This window comes from Colossoma macropomum, unplaced genomic scaffold (assembly GCF_904425465.1).
Source record: "Colossoma macropomum unplaced genomic scaffold, Colossoma_macropomum, whole genome shotgun sequence".
Taxonomy (NCBI): domain Eukaryota; kingdom Metazoa; phylum Chordata; class Actinopteri; order Characiformes; family Serrasalmidae; genus Colossoma; species Colossoma macropomum.
In genome coordinates this window covers 23,150,658-23,170,105 of record NW_023494787.1, presented here as the reverse complement: position 1 = coordinate 23,170,105, position 19,448 = coordinate 23,150,658, and the positions used below count along the sequence as shown (strand labels likewise).

At 41.0% G+C, this 19,448-nt stretch overlaps 1 protein-coding gene across 1 annotated transcript; it reads right to left on the bottom strand.

The window, feature by feature from the left end:
- Positions 1 to 11,196: 11,196 nt before the first annotated feature.
- On the bottom strand, positions 11,197 to 15,707 carry anp32e (acidic (leucine-rich) nuclear phosphoprotein 32 family, member E). The gene is made up of 7 exons (XM_036566508.1): positions 15,517 to 15,707; positions 12,868 to 13,017; positions 12,455 to 12,577; positions 12,011 to 12,173; positions 11,727 to 11,851; positions 11,576 to 11,630; positions 11,197 to 11,434 (listed from the first exon to the last, which is right to left on the bottom strand). The coding sequence occupies exons 1-7, from the start codon at positions 15,568 to 15,570 to the stop codon at positions 11,352 to 11,354; spliced, it is 753 nt and encodes a 250-aa protein (XP_036422401.1). The 5' UTR covers positions 15,571 to 15,707; the 3' UTR covers positions 11,197 to 11,351.
- Between the last annotated feature and the right edge of the window lie 3,741 nt (positions 15,708 to 19,448).

Here is a 19,448-nt window from a genome sequence, read left to right as displayed (position 1 = left end):
AGTATGTGGTATGATCCAACACAAGTATCTGAAGGCCGAATCTGTACAACTGCTATGAGTTAATCACCATCTTTGAAAGAGACATGCCGTAAAACATAACAACTGCACTAACTTAACTATTCATTTATTTATTCAGGCTTGCTTTACTCATCTGTTAAATGTACTAATGGAAATCTAGTAACACATACTATTTCTTGGATAATGCCTTAGTAGTTACTTAGGTAAATTTTGTTAAGATCAATTAATTGGGATAAGTCCTACAGACTGAAGTTTCTTCTGCCCAAAAAGCTTCCCAGCATTGACAGCAGTTCTGCTCATTCCTGTTAATTAACTGCTAATTTTACTCATTTTAATCTTCTAATCTTCACATAATGCTATTTTTTGTGTTATAGCATTCTTGTGCTGAAATGTTAAGTCTGGAATTATTTTACGTTTTTATTATTCTCACCATGGTGTTTTGTGTTTAGGTATACTATCCAGAAAGGCTATCAGGTGGTGAATACCAGCCCCCCAAGCATTTTCTGCACAGAATGGTAAAAATGCTTGAAGCCATATGAGCCCACAGAATAGGTGACTCCTGTCATCCCTTTTTTCAGTACTGTTTAAAAAAAGGAATAAGACAATATGCAGCCTTTGAAACGCAGCCATCAGTTCATTACTGTATGAAATAATCTATTTGGAATAATGGAGTTGTTCCACAACTTGATACCAATGCATTGCACACAGATGAGTATTTGCAGTGCAATTATATGAGAGGTTAATTTTACTAAGCTGATTCAAGTTAACAATCAGAAACAGTTAACTTAACAAAACATGAGTTACTGCAAGCTCAGTTGAAACTATTTAAAATTACTGGGCTGTTTGAGTTTATCTTATCTGCTGAAAAAGTGTGGTTCACTGAAAAATACAAAGTACCTATAACTAAATAGAAAGTCATTTAAGCTTGAGACTGTTAACCCGTTAACATCCCAAGGTTATTACATACTAAGGTTTTTTTTTTATTATTCAATGCAAACTGGTTGATCCATTCTTAGGTTACTGAAGTGTGTAATAAAGCTTTGGGCCCACCGGCGGCTCTGGCCATTTAAGGGGTTAAGTAAATTAACGTTTTTTCAAGGCAATAAGTTTGCATGATTTTTAAAAGTAAAATCAGCTAATTTAAATTTTCAGTGCAGAGGGCTGCTAGTTCTATGCCTCTAAAAAAAGACGGTTCCTCAAGGGTCCTTTTTGGTGCTGTATAGAACCCTATACAACACATTCTTCATTAATCTGAAGAACCATTTCACCATGCAAAGAACCATTTAAGCATGAAATGGTTTTATATAGTACTCATGGTTGTAAATACAACCATTGCCTTTATTAAAGAACTATTGAAGAACCATCTTTTTTAAGAGCGTAGAAAAAAATCAGATCCAAATAAGCAATTTACTACTTAACACTATTCTGTTTCATCAGCATTTATGTAGTTTTTTGTTTTTGCTCTGGGCTCAAGCACGTTGTATTTGAAACGAAATAGTGACTGCGCTGATAACAAGCAGACTGTCTATTTCAACATGAATTAAAGCTCTTTTATTTGCAGACCTCTGATTTCAGCGTTCCTTAATTAATTATGTAAGAGGCCACCTCTTGGCCAGCTGAATAAACTTTATTACTTTGTTTAAAAGCAAGAACGCAGTGGTCAGCTTCTTAAAGGAGAGAAAAATCAAAAAAGAGATCTCCTTAATATCTCAACGCTTTCTTCTAGACAACGAGATAGAATCAGATAGAAAGACAAGTGAAATGGGTGATCTCCCAAATGTCTCCTCTGGAGTTTACCCTCCTCATTCCAAACGTACAGTATTCTGTACATTTCTTCCCAGGTATTCTAGCTCTACAGAAGCAGGTATGTCACCACATTCATTTTTATGTGTTTCTACAGAACTCAGTCTTTGCATTGGTTGATCATTTAATAGCATGTTTTTTTTTATCTTGTCATAAACAAAAACAAACATGGCAGCTGATGAGATAGAGGCTCACTTCCTCCAAGACTGAATGAAACACTTTCTGAATTATTTTGTATTTCAGAAATGTTTCAGCATGTATGTTCTTTTAGAGGGTCCCTCTTGTGAAAGGTATACAAGGAAATAGTAGATATTTATTTCTGCATACACAAATATTGAGATAAGGTTTAATGTCCAGTAATCTGGACATTACAGTGTAGTAAATGATGCTTTGATTATTATAATGGACTCATGCATTACAAAACACAATCATCCAAGATTTTTGTCAATTTGGGTAAAAGTAGAATCTTGTGTATTTAGGAGAGAATCATTACAAATAATTCTATATAATATTATATATAGCTTAAGTGAGTCTTTGTGGTTTCCATTGCTTTCCCTAACACTTACACTTTCTTGGGGGGAGGTAAAAATATTAACTACTAAGGTAAAAATAAAACCTAGACTTTGTGGTCCAACTCAGTTTCATTTAGTAAAGCGTAACCCTGACCTTAGTAAACACATACATTTTGACAAGTCTTATGTACTTATGTACAGCTGGTGCAACCACTAGTGCTGTAGATACTTGAGGTATTGTCTTGGACTTGTCTTGGACTAGATAGTCCACAGGTCCCTGTGTTTTATGTAGAGGTAGTGCTGGGCTGGACATTTCTTCCCACTGTTGAAGTGCAAAGAGAATTTGCTTGTATGCGCAATGTTGTCTCTGCTTCTTCTGTGTCCATGCTACACTGGTGTCAGATGTGGGATGTGGTCGCCGAGTTTGAAGAAATCAAGCGGCACCTCAACTAACTCGAATGTGGACGACGAAGAAGACATAACCCAGAGGAAGGGGGTTCCAAGCACTACACATGCCCTCTCCCTGATGTAACCAGCCAGCCGAGAGCCAGCAAAAAAAACAGCAAAAAAACTGCACAGCGAGGCAGTGGAACCCTAGCTGGAGCCTGGCAAGAGGGAGACAGCGTATGTCCAATCGGCACACTACAACAGCAAGGGAGCCTGGGAGCCATACACCGCACAGCTGCAAGTAGTCTCCTGGCATCACAGCTGGATGGCAGCCATCTCTGAGGTGCAGATGTGTCTGGCACTGGAGGGGAATGCACTACAGGTGCTTGTCAGTCTATTGACGGAACAACATCACAACCTAGCGGCACTGACCACAAACCTCCAGCAACACTACGAGCAAGCACAGCAGCATCGTCAGTCAGGTGGCAGCTTCTGGAGAGACAAAGGCTAAAGGGAGAGCAGATAAGCATGCTGGCAGTGGAGCTGAGCACAATCATTCGACACGCATAGCCAGCATTCGAGAAGGATGTGCAGGAAGAGTTGGTGCTGGAACACTTCCTGATCACGCTGCTGCAGGAGGAGCTGAGATGGCACGTGCAGCTCACTGCACCAGCCAGCCTTCAAGCAGGCTCTGCCGAGGCAGAGAGGGCAGAACTCATTCTTGGTGTAGAGACAGCAACACAGTGCTATGCGGCTGAGGAGCTTGAGAAGGAGATGTTGTGATAAGTGGCCCCCGGACGACACACCTGCCAACTGGGAAGAGACGACCATGTGAAAGAGAGGAAGCAACTCCCAGTCATGGTGGGGCGCCTGAGCCGAAAGCATAAGTTCCTATACAGCACCTATACAGCATGCGTGCATACTCCGATTAGAATACTTGCAGCATCCAGGGCTGTGTTCGACCTCCAGAAGGAAATTCTGTTCTTGGAGACATGACAAGTGAAGCTGCTTGCTCTGGCTGGATGCAGAGCAAGGTGCTGTACCGCATGTGGCAGCCGCTGGTGCCACACACACTTCCTGAAGAAGCCTGAAGAAGATGGTACCATGTGTAGTGGATGGGGTAGCTGGCTTGTAGGCAAGATGCTGAAGTGGTTGCAGCAGAGATTTTACTGGCTGGGCTGCTGCACAGATGCTGCAACCAGTGCATGGCAAAGAAAGGACTGTAGCAGTAGTCTCATGCCCTGTTTCAGTCTCCCCGCTCTGGCATACCAATGGACATCCTGGGCCCCATGAAAGAGAGCGAGAGTGTGACTCTCAGGATGCATCACACTCCTAGTGTAAAAACGGATCATTGTTGTTGTAGTTTGGTGGTAGTTGTGTTTATTAGTGTAACTGTGTCTGAGAAGGGTGGACTTTGTGTGTATGTTTGTCTACTCTCCTTAACTGTGAATTTTATAATAATTTGAGCGTAGTAGAGACCCATATTTGCTTTTTTAGAGTTTGTATTTTTATATTTTCAAAACCTGCAGTAGCCCTGCATTGTTTACGTGAACACCGTATTTTCATTACAGTGAGCCAAAAACTGGCCACTTTGGGGGCTCATCCTCAAACACATGCAGGTTGAGGTTCAAAGAGAGAAAGTCTATGCAGAGTTACCAGCCAGTTCTGAGCCCCAAAGCAGCTTAATATTGTTTTGAACAGAAAAATAATCATCTATCGTTATAATAACGTTTCAACCGCTATATCTCCCGCTTTGTGTGCGTTCCTCTGGGTGTAACACAATCCATTACCGTTCCACATTTCAACAATCTGATTGGTTGCCGCTCAGTTCATTTGCATAAAGTTCGACCCAAACGAGAGAGCAGAGAGAGGACGTGCCATTCGATGCGTTATATACATATACATACATACAATATTTATCTAGTGTCATCTCTGACCTCATTGTAGTACTGTATAAGGGTATCAAAATGTTATTGTAACATACCATACCGCTCAAACACTGAGTTACAACAGCCATAGTTTTTGTGCATTGTCACGACAAATAGTGAGCCCCTCTTTACTGCTGCTGCAACTGCTCACGTAGGTTAGCTAAAGCAGCTCTGTGTTTTTGTACATGTCAGCGATTTCTGTAACAAAAGAATGATAGAAAGAAGAACTTTTATATGTAGTGTGAATTCGGTAGAATTTGTTTAGATATAGCTACTTACGCTAGCTAGAAGCCATTGCTAACTGTAGCTATATTCCCAATCAAGGGAGCTAGTTTTTATTAGCTGCTGGCACCAGCTGGCTAACATGGAGCAATGTCTCTGGCACATTTACAGCATGCCAGCGATCTCTCTAACATTAGAAAAAAAAACATACTTTTTATATGCAAAGCCTATTTGATAGACCTTGTTTAAGCTCTCTTTTAGCTTATGGTAGGCTGGCAGGCTACAGGCGCTAATTAGCTAGCCTACCATTAGCAGTTTAATGAACACCAGCTTCATATGAGTAGCAAACACTAAAGCTAGCTGGCTAGCTATGTTAGCGATCTGCCAAACAGGATCATTATTTTACTTACACTCATTACAATTTTGAAGCAGTACTTCAGATAACATCCACCTTTCACTGCTGAATTGCGAGTCCTAGCTAACTTGTATCTTAGCATCGTGGTTATGGTGTGACATGCTGATTTCCATTTTCTGGTGTTGATTTCCACGGGTGATTGTGGCCTGAAGCCATATCTGACATAATGTGCCAGCTAACGTTGGCTGTTTATACCAAGCTGATCATGTAAGAATTATTTTGTTGACGGTTAATTGCCTGTAGCATTAGCTTTTTAAAGATGTGAAGCAGACAGCTGCTTTATGTTAGCCGGGTAACAGTTTACAGTTTGAGATATTAGCTACAGTTAGCAATGGCTTCTAGCCAGCGTAGCTAGCTTCATATAAACGGAGTCTGTCAACTTCGTTCTACATACAGAAGTTCTTCTTTGTTTTTAAAACAAATATTACAGAAATAGTTGGCATGTACAAAGAAACTGCTTGATGTGAGGCAGCAGCCGTAAGCAGGGCTACACCACACAGCATTTTAGCTCTTAAATCAGTGCATCCATTTGTCACGGCAGTACTGGAAAACTAAAATGTGGCTGTTGTAGCCCTGCGATTGAGCATTATGGTACATAGACCACTGTAGTCGTGTCGTCATTTTGTAGTCGGCGCCATGTTCTTTTGCCCATATGAGGAACTCCAGGTCTGAGCTCTATTTCTCTATGGCCAGAATGAATAGGGTTCTCGAAAAATCGCCTCTATCGCCCCGTGTTAATAAAAATGTTCAGAACCTGATACGTTTTGTCCTGTGAACATTCTTTTCTCGAATACCACTGGATCCGCTGAATTACGAGGTCGTTAAAGAACTGAAATGTGAATATTGCTACATGTGAGCTAAAGCTACTACGCACTGAATTCACGTCATTAGACTGGCAGTCTCCTTAAGCGGGTTTTGGAAGCGTACATTTCCATTTACAGACTGAGGACAGATGAAAATAAGTCAGAACAAGATCAGCAGGTTTCCCTGCAGTTCTCAGTTCTTCATCTGATGCTCACTGAAACATGATAGAGCTTTCCTTTTAGCTTGATTTGAAAAGATCTACAAACGTACCTGCACTCAGGCTAATTCAGTACAGACTTAAGGCTTAATATCACTACTGACCCCCTGATAAACTGATTTCGGCTGTCAGAATATCTAATTATTATTTTAAATGGTGCCGCAGTCACGTTCTGAACTGCTGAGCCATTTAAGGTAGAACGGGAAAATTCGAACAAGCAGCCGGCAAAAAAGAAGCTGACTTCTTGGAGGGTTAAAAGGCATGATATGAGGAGGTTTCACTATTTACGCTTAACAGCTGAGTAACATTAACTTATTTTTGCTGTTCCACAGAACCGACAGGTCAGTATTTTGTCTCGTTTGCTAATGTTTGTGATTGCGCACAGCTGCTGCACCAGTTAAGGTGGAACAGGAACATTCAAATAAGAAGCTGCGAAAAAAGAAGCTAAATTCAGCCTCGTAGTGTTAACATGGATAGTATTTTTGATAAGGAGTTTTAGTCTATCAAAATATCCTACCTAGAGGTTTTATTTACGGATATACCTGTAAATATGCGCTACAGTACAACATTTTGATAAGGTAGCACAGCTCGTCAGAGCACCGCCACAGCCTGCCTTAGTTTCGTGTAGCTTAGTGACATCAAATTGATGCGCAGTAGCTTCAGCTCGCATGTAGCAATATTAGTAATATAGCTCTTTAACGACCTCATAATTCAGAGGATCCAGTGGTATTCGGGAGAAAAAACGTACACAGGACAAAACGTATCGTTCTTAACATGTTTATTTAACACAGGGTGCGATAGAGGCGAAAACCCTATTCATTCTGGCCATAGAGAAATGGGGCATAGACCCGGAGTTCCTAATATGGGCATAACGAGGACTACAGAATGACGCACGACTACAGTGGTCTATTACAACAACATTTTGACATCGCTTCTGCAGCAGTTATACAGAGCAGAAGCGAGTATTACCCTGCTACCGCTTAAACTAGAAGTAGGTGCGATTCTTTGTGACAAGAGTCCATTTTCGTCTGTTTCTACGGACAGCAGCCCTGGATACCGGCGTGCTCGATTTCGAGTCTCCAGCAGTCACTTACAGACAGGCCCTGTTTACAGGTCAAAACAGACAGACTGAAAACTCCAGTAAATGTTGATTCTGGTAAATGGTACTGTCCTTTACTTGCATTAGCACAACATATTAAGTTGACTAAGATGTAGTTTTCTGTTCACGTGTTGTGCTAGTGTAATATACTAGCACACAACTGACCGTTGGAAGGCATGGTAACTAGCTAACGTCAGGTCTGTGAAACTAGCACCTCTTTAACGCCTCTAAAAGCTCCCTCACAGAAAGTTGCATGAAATGCTTATGAATACACTGCCTGACGTCTGAGACATTGTTTTACAGTAGTTTTCTGATAAAGTTGTAGTCTAAAACGTTTTTAATCAATTTAAAGCAAGGACTATTCTCTCTCTCTCTCTGTGGGTAAGGGACAAAATTTCTTCAGTCTTATCTTGACTATTGTTACTGCTTAAACAGAGTGTCCTGCCAGTAACCAATCAAAAGTGACCACATACTAAAAGTTGTCCCCAAAATGTAACAATACCAACAGACATCACAACTGCTGGAGTTCACACCTATTAGAATAGGCCACTGATATGCAGACCATGATAGCAAATGTCAGTGTGGTGGGGAGTAGTGTGAGCCCCACCGGGGGCAAGGTGAGAATATTAAACATTTAAGGGCCCATGTCCTCTGTTTTTCTTGTATTTTATTTGTCCCCAAGGCCCATGTATAATGTTTGTGTGGTTTTATGTACCACAAACAGTCGAAAATCATTTTTACGTGACCATTTTCCAACCTCTCCATAGCCCTTAGAATTAAACAGACTGTTTTTGATACTGTCCTGTTCTTATTGTCTGTCCTGTATTGTGCTTCATTCAGAAATCAGTTTGGCTGAAACACTCCTTATAGCTTAAACGTGAATGGGTGGGGCTAAACTACGGTTTAGCAGAATAGTTAGATAAAAGTAAGTGTTTCCTTTGTGTGAGATCACAAAAGCAACTAATTAAAAAGGTCTGTTTTTACAGCACAGTTTCCTTATGTGGACTACATTTGGGAAATGGGAACATGTTTGCATACATTTGGGAAATTGGAAGGTGTTTGCATACTACACCAATTTTTTAAAAAAGTGAGGGGAAATGTGGTTTTCCACAATACGGTCCCTTTCATAAATTAACATTGTGGCACAAATTACAATTACGGCACATTGTGTAGTAGCTTTATGATCTGATTGGCCAGACCATTCAAGTGCTCAGTACAGTTTTATTATTTCTGCTTTGTCTCATAGAATCCTATGGCAAATCAAAGATCAATTACTTTAGATTTAAGCTTTAATTTGATTTCATACAGGACTGTACTCATTCATTATTTTCCTATGAAGTATGAGTTTTCAGAAGTTGTAAGGTGTAATCAGACATTTTGTTTGAGAAGACTGAATTATTTGTGCAGTTTCAGTGATCCTATCCTTCTCCTGTTTGCTTCAGCACAAGACTCTCACTCATTAATTCAATAAATTACTGATGAGCTGTATCATGACTCCACCCTTTGCATGCTCCATGGCTCTCCCTATTGGCCCAGAGCACAGTGCTTCACTCATGAATTATTAATGTCTCTTCTGGTAACCCTGTCTTTTGCTTCTACATGCTTGAAACAGGCCACACCCCTTTTCACTATACCACTGCTGCTGAAAGCTTGTGTAGCTGATGAATAATTAACACGCTGTGTAAAAGCCTTTGCAGATGGCAGCTCTGTATAGTATTAAACACAGCAGCATGTTTTCAGAGGTGCTGTAACCCACACACCACAGGGTCAATAAAGACATCAAGGGTTAAGTTACACACACAAGGAATATACGCTCTAGGGGACAGCTTTTGAGTCATTTCTGCTTTTGACTTTTAAGTAAAGGAAATGTGATTAGTAAACAGCTGCTAGTCAATACATGGACTAAAATCAAGGGTGGTGCATGTATAAAAATTATGAATCAAAAACACACACTTCTCCAACATGGTTTAAAATACTTATTCCGTTGCAAAGTATTTTGAGCTGCTTTATAAAAGTTTTCTATAAATAAAGGTATTATTAACACTAAAACCACCTGATTCCATCACTCACTGCTTTCAGTTCCTTTGTATGGCAAACCTGTGATTAAAATCTGTCCTACTTTTCACCCGTTATTACAAAGTCAGATTATTAGTTATACGTAAAGCCAGCTTCTCTGTGCCTAGATTTAAATGTTTAGGCCTGTTAGTCAACTAAATCTGTATTTAAAGCAACTGACTCGTCAATTTGCAGGCCAGACAATTGTGCTTGTTGATAACAGTTATTACACAGTAATGGCAGTTACTGCTAACAGCCATTCATTCTTATCATCAAATTAAATCTTACCCCCAGTAGACAGATGAGCACCCCCTCTTTTGTACATCACCTCCTGTGAAGAGCCATTCTTTTAATCCTCAAAGGACCGCTCTTTTATCAACATCTGCGCAGTTCATTACTGAACTGAAGAATTTACACCCTCATCGAATCATTTATCTCAAAGCATGTCATCTTTCATGTTTATTTTTTCCAAAAAAGAAAGGAAAAAAAAAAAGACAGGAACAAGAAAAAAATGAAAGAAATCAAACATCAAAACCCAACAACAAAACAACTAATCCCTCCATAGAGGTTTACATCACATAAAACCCCAAACACAACACTCGCACAACAGCCAAGTACTGAAAAATAAAACAGGCGACCTGCGTCTAGGGACTTTAGTCCTCTGACCTGTGCTTTGTAATAAAACAATTAACCAAATAGTTTTGATTAAAAAAAAACAAAAAACAAAAGTTAAAAAACACACTAACACCGACCTGTTGGAACAGATACTATATACTGTACATATTGCCATACGAACATTAGATTAAAGGTATTACTCTGTAAAATACCCCCACAAAAGGTAGAAACTAATCTGTTTCCACAGCAAGACATAGGTATAAAGGTACTTAAGGGTACGATTTAATCCAACAAAGCCATTAAACCTGAATGTTACGAGAAATTTCCAGCTCTCTTATAGGAACAAATTCTGACTATAGCTTTGCTCTTGACATAGCATGATTTTTGAGTCAAACTTTACTGAATTCTCCAGGATATTTGAGGAAAGGTAAAATGCTGATTAAACTGTTTACCAGTTGATTTTATTATCCCTGTGGTCTTTCTGTCTTAAAAAAGACTAAGATTAAAATTGGATAACAATTTGTTACCCCTACACTGATCTCCTTCCTCATTTTCAATTACTTTACATTGCATTTACATACATCACATTTTAAAATTCATGAGATCACATACCGTCTGGGCTGTCAATTTGAGCAAGCCTGGTCTACGATACCTTTACTGAATCAAGAGGAGACATCCCTTGCGGAGAGGGCCTTGGACTAAATCCTCGGCAAGGACTGGTCGACCCGGGAACACAGGGGGCTGCTAGCTGGAGATGACTGGCTCGATGCTCCGTGGTGGGCTGAGACTGAGGCAGCCTGGAGAGGTAGATGAGGAGCAGGCCGACTCTTCGCCTCCTCAAAGAGGTCTTGGGAAAGTCACTGGCAGGTTAAGCACAAGCTAAGTGGCTGAGTTTATTGTGTACGGATAAAAGTTGCTGTGCCAATTCGCCTCCCAGTATTCAAGTCCCAGTGCCATATTTAGAAATGGACTGTTGGTCAGTAGGTTTGGAAACAACGGCCCAAACCGCACCCCACAGACCTCCCCCTCCCCCTCCCATAACTCACCCACACTGACAAGATTCTCGTGTTGGGACATAAACTTGGAATGGCTATAAATGAATTGTCAATAAACCCCTTTTATATAGTATAATATAATGTATTTATCAAAAGAAAACACTTAGCCTCTACAGTGATATATCTATGGTATACAAAGAGAAAAACAATCTGCAAGATCACGCTTTTTTCAAGGTTGTTCAACTTGGATCAGGTTTCCAAGGCGTCAAACACACACACGGTTAGTCATCATCTTCATCATCGTCTTCGCCTTCATCTTCTGCATCCCTCTTTCGTTTCTCTCCCCGAACTTCTGCCTCCTCTTCTGCAAAGTGTACCATAAGAGGGCCATTAAAGACAAAACAATAACACCTCTCAGAGCAGATAAACTATGAAGACACTGGAGCCTTCAGATATCAACTACACAAAAAGTCTTCTGAAATCTCATAAGGTTCTTCATACTTACCCTCACCTTCCTCTTCTTCCTCTTCTTCTACATAGTCGTCATCATCCTCCTCATCCTGTTGTGGAAAGATGTCAGTACATTATTAATTGGCACGGTACATGGGTTTAAAAAGCTGGCTGAGAATTCAGAAAACATGCAACATCTGCCTTACCTGAATTTCATCTTTCATTAGATAGGACAGTCCAACCTCTTTACCCTCTGATCCTTCCTCATCATCGTCATCATCATCATATTCACCAACAGGGCCTGCTCCTTCCTCACCATCCTCATCATCATCTGAACAGTTACACCAAACACTGTTACAGCACTGAATTCACTCTAATTTTATTAAAATAATGGTGTGTAATTGGATTTCAGCCTGTATATTTTCAAAACAGTGCATTTTTCAACAATCCTAAGCAGTACAACATAACAGTCCTCCAGTTCTCCACTCACCATCATCATCTGCCTCTGAGTCAGGAGCCTCGTTGTCCTCTGCATCAAAGCCATCCAAGTATGTGATCTGAGGCAACAGCTCAAAAATGCTCTCCCTGTACTCCTCTAGTGTGGTGATCTCACAGTTAAAGAGGTCCAGGCTTTTCAGATTCTTCAAGTTTTGCTGAGGATTAGAGTGAAAAGGCCAAACACTGTCAACTCCGAATTGACCTGGGCAGTTAATCTTTATGGTAAACAAAATGTGTCTCTTTTCATAGCAGGGCAAGTCAGTCAGCCTACAGAGGACCACTGAAGGCTGTTTAATACAAACTTTATAAACAACTGTTTTTTTATGTTACAACACATTTATTACAGTCTTAACATACATCTACAAGTAGACAACTATGTGTCCACAGGCAAGCAAAAACAGTGACGCATAACTGGTAAGACCTAGGCTCTCCTTACCAGAGCTTCCACTGTGCTGAGTTCTTTAATCTTGTTGCCACTCAGGTTTAGATATGTAAGATTGGGGCATTTCTCCGAGAGGATCTCCAAAGAGCCAGAAATGTTATTGTCACTCAGCTCCAACTGTTAAAACATAAAAATCACACAGGTCACAAACACAACTAGATATGGCTACATCATAAAAAACACATGAATTTAACTTTGCAATGTAGTGAAATTTCAGTAGATATTTGTTGTCATAATTGTTGTGAGTGATGCACAAATTAGCTTTTGGTTAGCTTTACAAAATACAAGCATAAATTCTCTGCTGAGCTCCACTAATTCATCTATTTAATTCTACAAACTAAGCTCAATGACTGGCAGACATCTGCAAAATTGTCAGCTTGTGAGATAAATGTGCACTGACGACTCACCTTTCTCAGTTTGGGCAGTGATGGCAGCATGGCCAGAGAAGTGAGACCCACGTTGACCATGCTAAGGAACTCCAGCTCCTTGAACTCGTCTGTGAGACCCTCAATCTCTCCATCACTGGAGCGGCAATTATCCACCACCAGCTCTGCAACCTGCAAGTGTTTGACGTGTTATATCAAACAGGGTGGGCCACTGAATTGATGGGTGCATTTATCCAGTGGCAGGATAAATTTTTAAATCCTATCATTTTTAGACCGTGCAAGTCAGAATTTAGAACTTTAACAAAAATGATTAATGTCCATGCTCACAAAAAAAGCTCAGTTTTTATGGACTATGGAAGATATTTGGGTAATTATTTTCAAAGTAGGTATGAACAATGATATAGTATCATATTGGTATCAAAAGATAATCACTTAAATTTTCTGAAATTTAGAAAGAAGCTTAGATTTGACCGATATTTCAAATCAACAGCTGCATTTATGTATGTATCGTATTCTGGAAGAGAATAACTAGTTACGCTGGGTGACACTGGGCTACTATGCTAAAATGTCTGCATTTTATCCATTTTACAGCATTTGCAACCCTCTAGTAGTCAATGTTACATTTCGCCTTTAAGGCTACCCTGAGTACATTTAGTTCCAAATTCCATTTATTTTATAAATTATTATGTATCAGCACTAGCTGATCCCTAATTGAAATAATTTTGATTACTCTGTCAAGCCCTTGCAAATGCAAACTATTTATGAAACTCGCAGTGAAGCAGATTGTGAACAGGAACCTTTAAGCTAGATGGCCACCTTCAAATGTAAGTCATTATTCATTTCCTTCTATTGCACTGGATTAAAAGCATTACTCTGAGGTGTCTTCAGCAATCACATCCTAAACGCTTCAGATGATTTCTTCACTGAACAGAGAGGAGCCTTGAGCCACCAGCACCACCTACGGATGAATGGGCTGAACTGGCTCCCTACAAATGTTTCACAAGAAGGCGCTCGACTTTATGCATGGGCGTACTGGAAATACTTTAACTGGTGACGTCAGCGTCAAGCTCACAACCGAGTAACTTTAACAACGAAGTGACGTCGCAAAACTTCGCACTGCTCGCCCAGTATTTGTCTGAAAAGGATAATAAAAAGCGGCCTACGTATCTATTCGAGGCAAACGCGATTCTCGGAGATGGCAGTCTAGGCCAGGCTACAATAATCTACTAGGCTACATAAGGGGGAAGGGGGGGTAGCCCCCCTCACCATCTGCCACATTCCTTCAAGTAATAAACACCGTCGATCGTCGAAAAATTTGTTTAAAATACTCCACCATGTCGAATAGTCTATAAAAAGTCCAACGCCAAATGCAATCAGGTTACATAATCGCGCCACCGTTATGTGAGCATGGAGGAAAATGGCACCGTGTTCTTTTCAGGACTCCATAGTAGAAGCCCTCGACTGAACTGTGTGCGTGTGTGTGTGTGGCTGAAAGTACCGCCAAGCGGTTGCAACCGAGTTGTAATTTACTGCACTTCTGGTTTTCATGCACCGAAATGACTCGGTCGTCGTATACAGTAAGCGAACAAAGTCAAAGGCACGAAACGCCGTCACTCGTCAACCGATGCAACAAAATGACTTCCAGTCAGCGCTCCCCGCCCGTCAGATGGTGGACCTGCAGCGGCAGCAGCCTCTCAGTCCTCCCAGCACACAGCGAGGCGCTGCCACACACACACACACACACACACAACAGACGGAGCTCAAATGCGCTCTGGAGCGGGCTTTGCCGATTAATAACTGACGAGAGAATGCGCTCGAACAGCTCCGGGTGGTCTGAATGGGCTAAAATGTCGAATAGTCTACACATAGGGGCTTGGTGAGGAATACAGACGGCGACTGAAATCTTACAATGTCGAAAGAGTTCGAGAGTAAGATGTCCGCCTCGGGAGACGAAACTGCTCACTGTACAGCTAGGTTAGAGAAGCCATAGTGAAGCCTACATCCGCGGAGCTGGCCTTTAACAGACTTGTTCGAGCACATTATTCGCTAAACGGCCTAGTATCGAAACAAATGTTCTGAATTTGCAGAGTTACAAACAGGGTTTTCAGGGTAAAGTCGTGTATTTACAACGACGTTGGTCTCCTTGTTTAATATTCCGAGCGGATATGGTGCCATATATCAAATACAGTGAGGTCTTATTTTTTCGAAGACGGCGTCTGAGAAACAGTTTCGTTTGTTTTTTATAAGTTCTCTGAGGGAACATCATAATTCCGTGGCGCAACTAACGTTAGCACTTCGGACCTTCTTACACCGACCACAGAGTAATGCAATGGCGAGGGGGACAGTGTGGTGTACCGAGTTGACAAAAGACTCCACAGAGTTTGCCTCACTAGCTCGGCGAGGTTGGGCAGTACGAACACACTGAAGTCTTTGCGCTAAACGTGATATTCCGTTAAAGCCCGTCTCCGGTCTATTAAAAGGTAGGCGATCTGCTCGTTAACACTGTACATAAGCTTTCCTACTCGCATCCTTTTAGGCGCCCATGTGGTCTAACTGCAGAGCCATTCAGCGGAGTCTAGTAAGTGTTCGAGTCTGCAGGGTGGACAGGTTGCGAGCGAACATCATTTCACATTTCTTGAAAAATAAATAATTAAAAGTCCAAGATATTACCTCCGCCGGAGTTCTGTTCCTCAGCTCTAAACTGATCCTCTTCTTCATCTCCATTGTTTCAGAAGATACTGTACTGGACAAGATCGCTTAGGAAATAAATTGTAAGAAACTCCAGAGCGCGGACCCACAAGCTCGGCTTTCTTCAACGTCTACCGTTCTCTAACTGATCCTCCATGATACCTCGCACCCAACCCCCTTTCTCAAGTCCCGCCCACGCGCCCTCGTGATTGGTCCGTTTTTGTTTTTGAGCGCCTGATTGGTGGGTCAACGCGCCATTCAAACGGATCACACTGATCAACATAATCGGTCTTTGTCGACGGAGATGATTGGTTGGAATTGCGCGCGCAGTAAAATTAGATGGGTTGATGTGAATGTCAGTACGAAGCTTTCAAACTAGAAAACCGCCCATTCTTTGTTCTCATTGGCGCCTTAAAGCGCTGTCCATGTCCCCCCTAGTGCTCTACCAGTAAACACATCGATTAAGAGCGGGCCTAACTAATAGTACAAGTAACATTATGAAAACCCAAAAGTAATATTTAAGTTAAAAAACTGACGAAGCCCATAAAATGACATTTAGAGTAGACTAAATAGGCGCCCGTTAAACAGCCAATAGTTACCCACCAACTCTTACTACACCCCGCTTAACTATTAAATAAAATGGCTGACCATAAACCATGACAGCCATGGGGGCTTAGAGGCTGCAAGCCATCATGCCATCTGTCTCATGTAATGTGCTGCTGACCGCTTAACTACACAGCTCATACAGGCCAAAGTCCTTGTGCTCAGGCTTCCTGCATGTCAGGAAGCATGCTCAGTTTAACTGGGTTCTCCAGCCTTTAAGAGTGATGCTAAATCCGCGTTCTTTAAGAGAGAAAAATGTTCATGAATAAAAAAAATGACCTCAGGTCACTATGGAGTCACTCCCGAATATGGCTCTCCCAAACATAATTGTTCCAAAGGGTACAATTACTGTCAGCAACCACATATGTACTTTTTTTCTTCATAGGAATGTCAATATATTCAGTCATGTAGCTGGTACATGTGTTGGTGCAATACCCAAGGTGACCACTGGGTGGCTAGAGCGCGTTGACCCTGCCGTTGAATGGACAGATCTCCTAAGCTGATTTATCCCACATTGTAAGAGGAAGTGAATAATCTTCCGTACCTCACGGGCTGCGTCCGAATACTTGAACGAGGACACCTTTCCTGTGTACTTTGTTTATTTTTTTCCTGGTCTGTAGCACATGGCCTCACCAAACATATCGGTGGAGCTGACTAGTATGTGGATCCACATGGCTACCAGATCAGGCAGAATAAAGGAAAGCAGAAAGGAAGGGAATTCCATTGAACTACTCTGACGCAGCCAAAACTGTTCGAGAAGAACTTAAATTTTGCCTGAAGGAATACAAATACTATAGACTCATTGTATTTGAAAACTACCACAAAGTATAGAACAGGCCAAAAGCTTTGTGTAGTTACATACTGGACAGAGGGTTTGGGCCCTGTGTATTTGTAAACAGACGGATATCTCATTGAGAGGGCCCACTAAAGGCCTTAGAGTGAGAGGTGGGAGTGAGGGGTAAAGGCACTCCGTAGACAGGAAACAGGAAATGCTTCGGTAGACAGAGTGGAAAATATGGAGCATTGATTGGATGATGCAGCTTTTGCCTTTACTTACAACCTCATAGTAACACAACACAAAAAAAATTACATCCACTTTGATAACCCATATTAAACTGAAACTGAACTGTTGTGAGTGTAAGCTACAGGGGGGCTTGGGGAGCCCTCCAAATTGGAATACTGCCTCCCAACCAACCCCACATTTTTCGAAAAATTACAGATTTTTAAGTTTGCTAGTTAGGTAGTCAGTGTTTGCCACTAAAGCAATGTGTCTTTAAAAACAATGCCTCTTGGTACCCAGCCCAATTTGTGAACAAGACCCCACCTAAAATGAAATTCTGGCCAAGCCACTGCTGTAAACGTACTCCCATGGTCAGCTAGCAAGCCAGAAGACAATCTTTATTATGGCTTTGCACATAGTTGTAGTAATGGGTTATATTCCTCTGGGCAACAAAGTCATTTACAGCAAAAGCAAAACACCAGATACTGACATGATGCATGGTAGCTCACTGACAGGTGGCGACATTAGTAATGAGAAGAATGCCAGAGTGTAATGACATAAATAACCACTAGGTGGCAGACAGCAAAAGGACATTGCCCTAACCAGTTCTAACTGGATTTACTCATCCACACATTTGGTCCCTGAACTCAAAGGAGAAGTCGCCACTAGATGGAGTAATATATCTTTGGACTGTTCATACTTTTTTCCATGTGCGCTGTGAATGTGTATTTTGGGAATGGTAATCTTGGGGTAATTCAAGAACAAGATGATTGGATTTTTATTGTTATTACAGCCAATTTTGGAAACAATTACTCCTTAAAAAGGAGTAATTAATTAATTTTTTCTTTGAATGGAGAAACTTACAGCTAACATATCACACTGACCAACAGGAGTTCATCCACACTTTATACTTATGAACTGATATCTCTCTTTCACTGTGACCTCAGCTTTTATAGGCAAGTTAAAGTTTCATATCAGATCTTATTATCCCTATTATTCACAGCCTTATTATTGAGCCGCAGTAACATATAAGTGACTATGTATTAAAAACTTAAGGCTTGCCATGAAGCATCAAGAGGGTAAATGGCTGTAATGGTCCATTGTGCTGGAACCCTGGAGCTTCTCCTTGACCTTGATAGAGAGCTGTTGTCACGTCTCCTCAGTGTTAACTGCGCCCCTTTGTCCTCCGGCAGCGTGCTGGCCCACTGCTAGAAAAAGCAGGGGAGAGTGAGGGGGAGGGGGTGTGGGGTATGTCAGGGTCTTGTTCGGGTTAGAACAAAGGCAAGCACACACTGGTGTATTCTCATTCAGGAAGACAATAGGGAACAGCGGTGAGGCTGCCTGGGGAATCCTAAAAGGTTCATAATGGAGGAAGCATCGAGAGAGCCAGACACAAAAGACATAGCAAAGAGGCTAAAGATGGAGTGATGGGAAGTGCTGTAGCCTATTTTGCATGACTGAACGGGCAATATTCAGAATAGGCTGGTTGATGATTTAAACAGTGAACACTCGAGAGTCTATAGCTACAACAATACATATCAATTTGTCCTCTGAGTGCTGGGTATTACCATAATAGAGTACATTATATTAAAACCTTTTTTTGCATGGCAAAAAAAAATAGGAAGACAAAAACAAGTCTTCTCACTTATTGAAAGACAAAGTTGATGGGAAAATACAAAATCCCCCACTCCAAAATTCAAAACTTTAGTGGGCACCACACTGAGTGCCAGTCAGTGATGCCAGGTGTTTTACTAGAAAGCTGAATCAAAGAAAGAATTTGGCCTATCAGAGTCAGAGATGTGTGAAACTCATTAATTCACAAAAATATGCTGCTGTGTTTTTATTACCATTTTGAACAGTGGAATTGATATTGCTATGCTGTCTCAAAATAGGGTAAAAAAAGATTTTAGTGGCTTCTAAAAGGATCTGTTTTCAAGAATATATGCGTATACCCCATAAAATTACAGAGCCTAGTTGTAATTGGTTCCAGGTGTAATGTCTGGCGTACATGAACAGCGTGAGTGAATGTTTATAAAACGAAGTCGCAAACTGAAAAGCAGAGGATGAGGTTACAGACAGTCAAGTTAGAAAAATGCACTTTCACTCAAGATGAAAAGGAATAAAGACAGCATCTAAAATCAAAACGGCTTTTCCTTTGTGCAGGGGTGGAAAAACTATAGAGAAATTGTGCTAATTGTAAGTGAAAGTACAGGTACCATGCCAAAATCTTACTCAGTTAAAGGTGGAAGCACATGGGGCTAAAATATACTTGTGAAAGTAAAAAAGTGTTTACATTTAAACATATTCAAGT

What these genes read in the sequence shown, in the direction of transcription:
- anp32e (XM_036566508.1), bottom strand. Translation starts at nt 15,570, where the DNA reads ATGGAGATGAAGAAGAGGATCAGTTTAGAGCTGAGGAACAGAACTCCG. An exon ending in TCAGCACAGTGGAAGCTCTG is followed by an intron (nt 12,174 to 12,454) that starts GTAAGGAGAGCC and finishes TCTAATCCTCAG; the next exon opens with CAAAACTTGAAGAATCTGAA. An exon ending in CTCAGAGGCAGATGATGATG is followed by an intron (nt 11,852 to 12,010) that starts GTGAGTGGAGAA and finishes GTAACTGTTCAG; the next exon opens with ATGATGATGAGGATGGTGAG.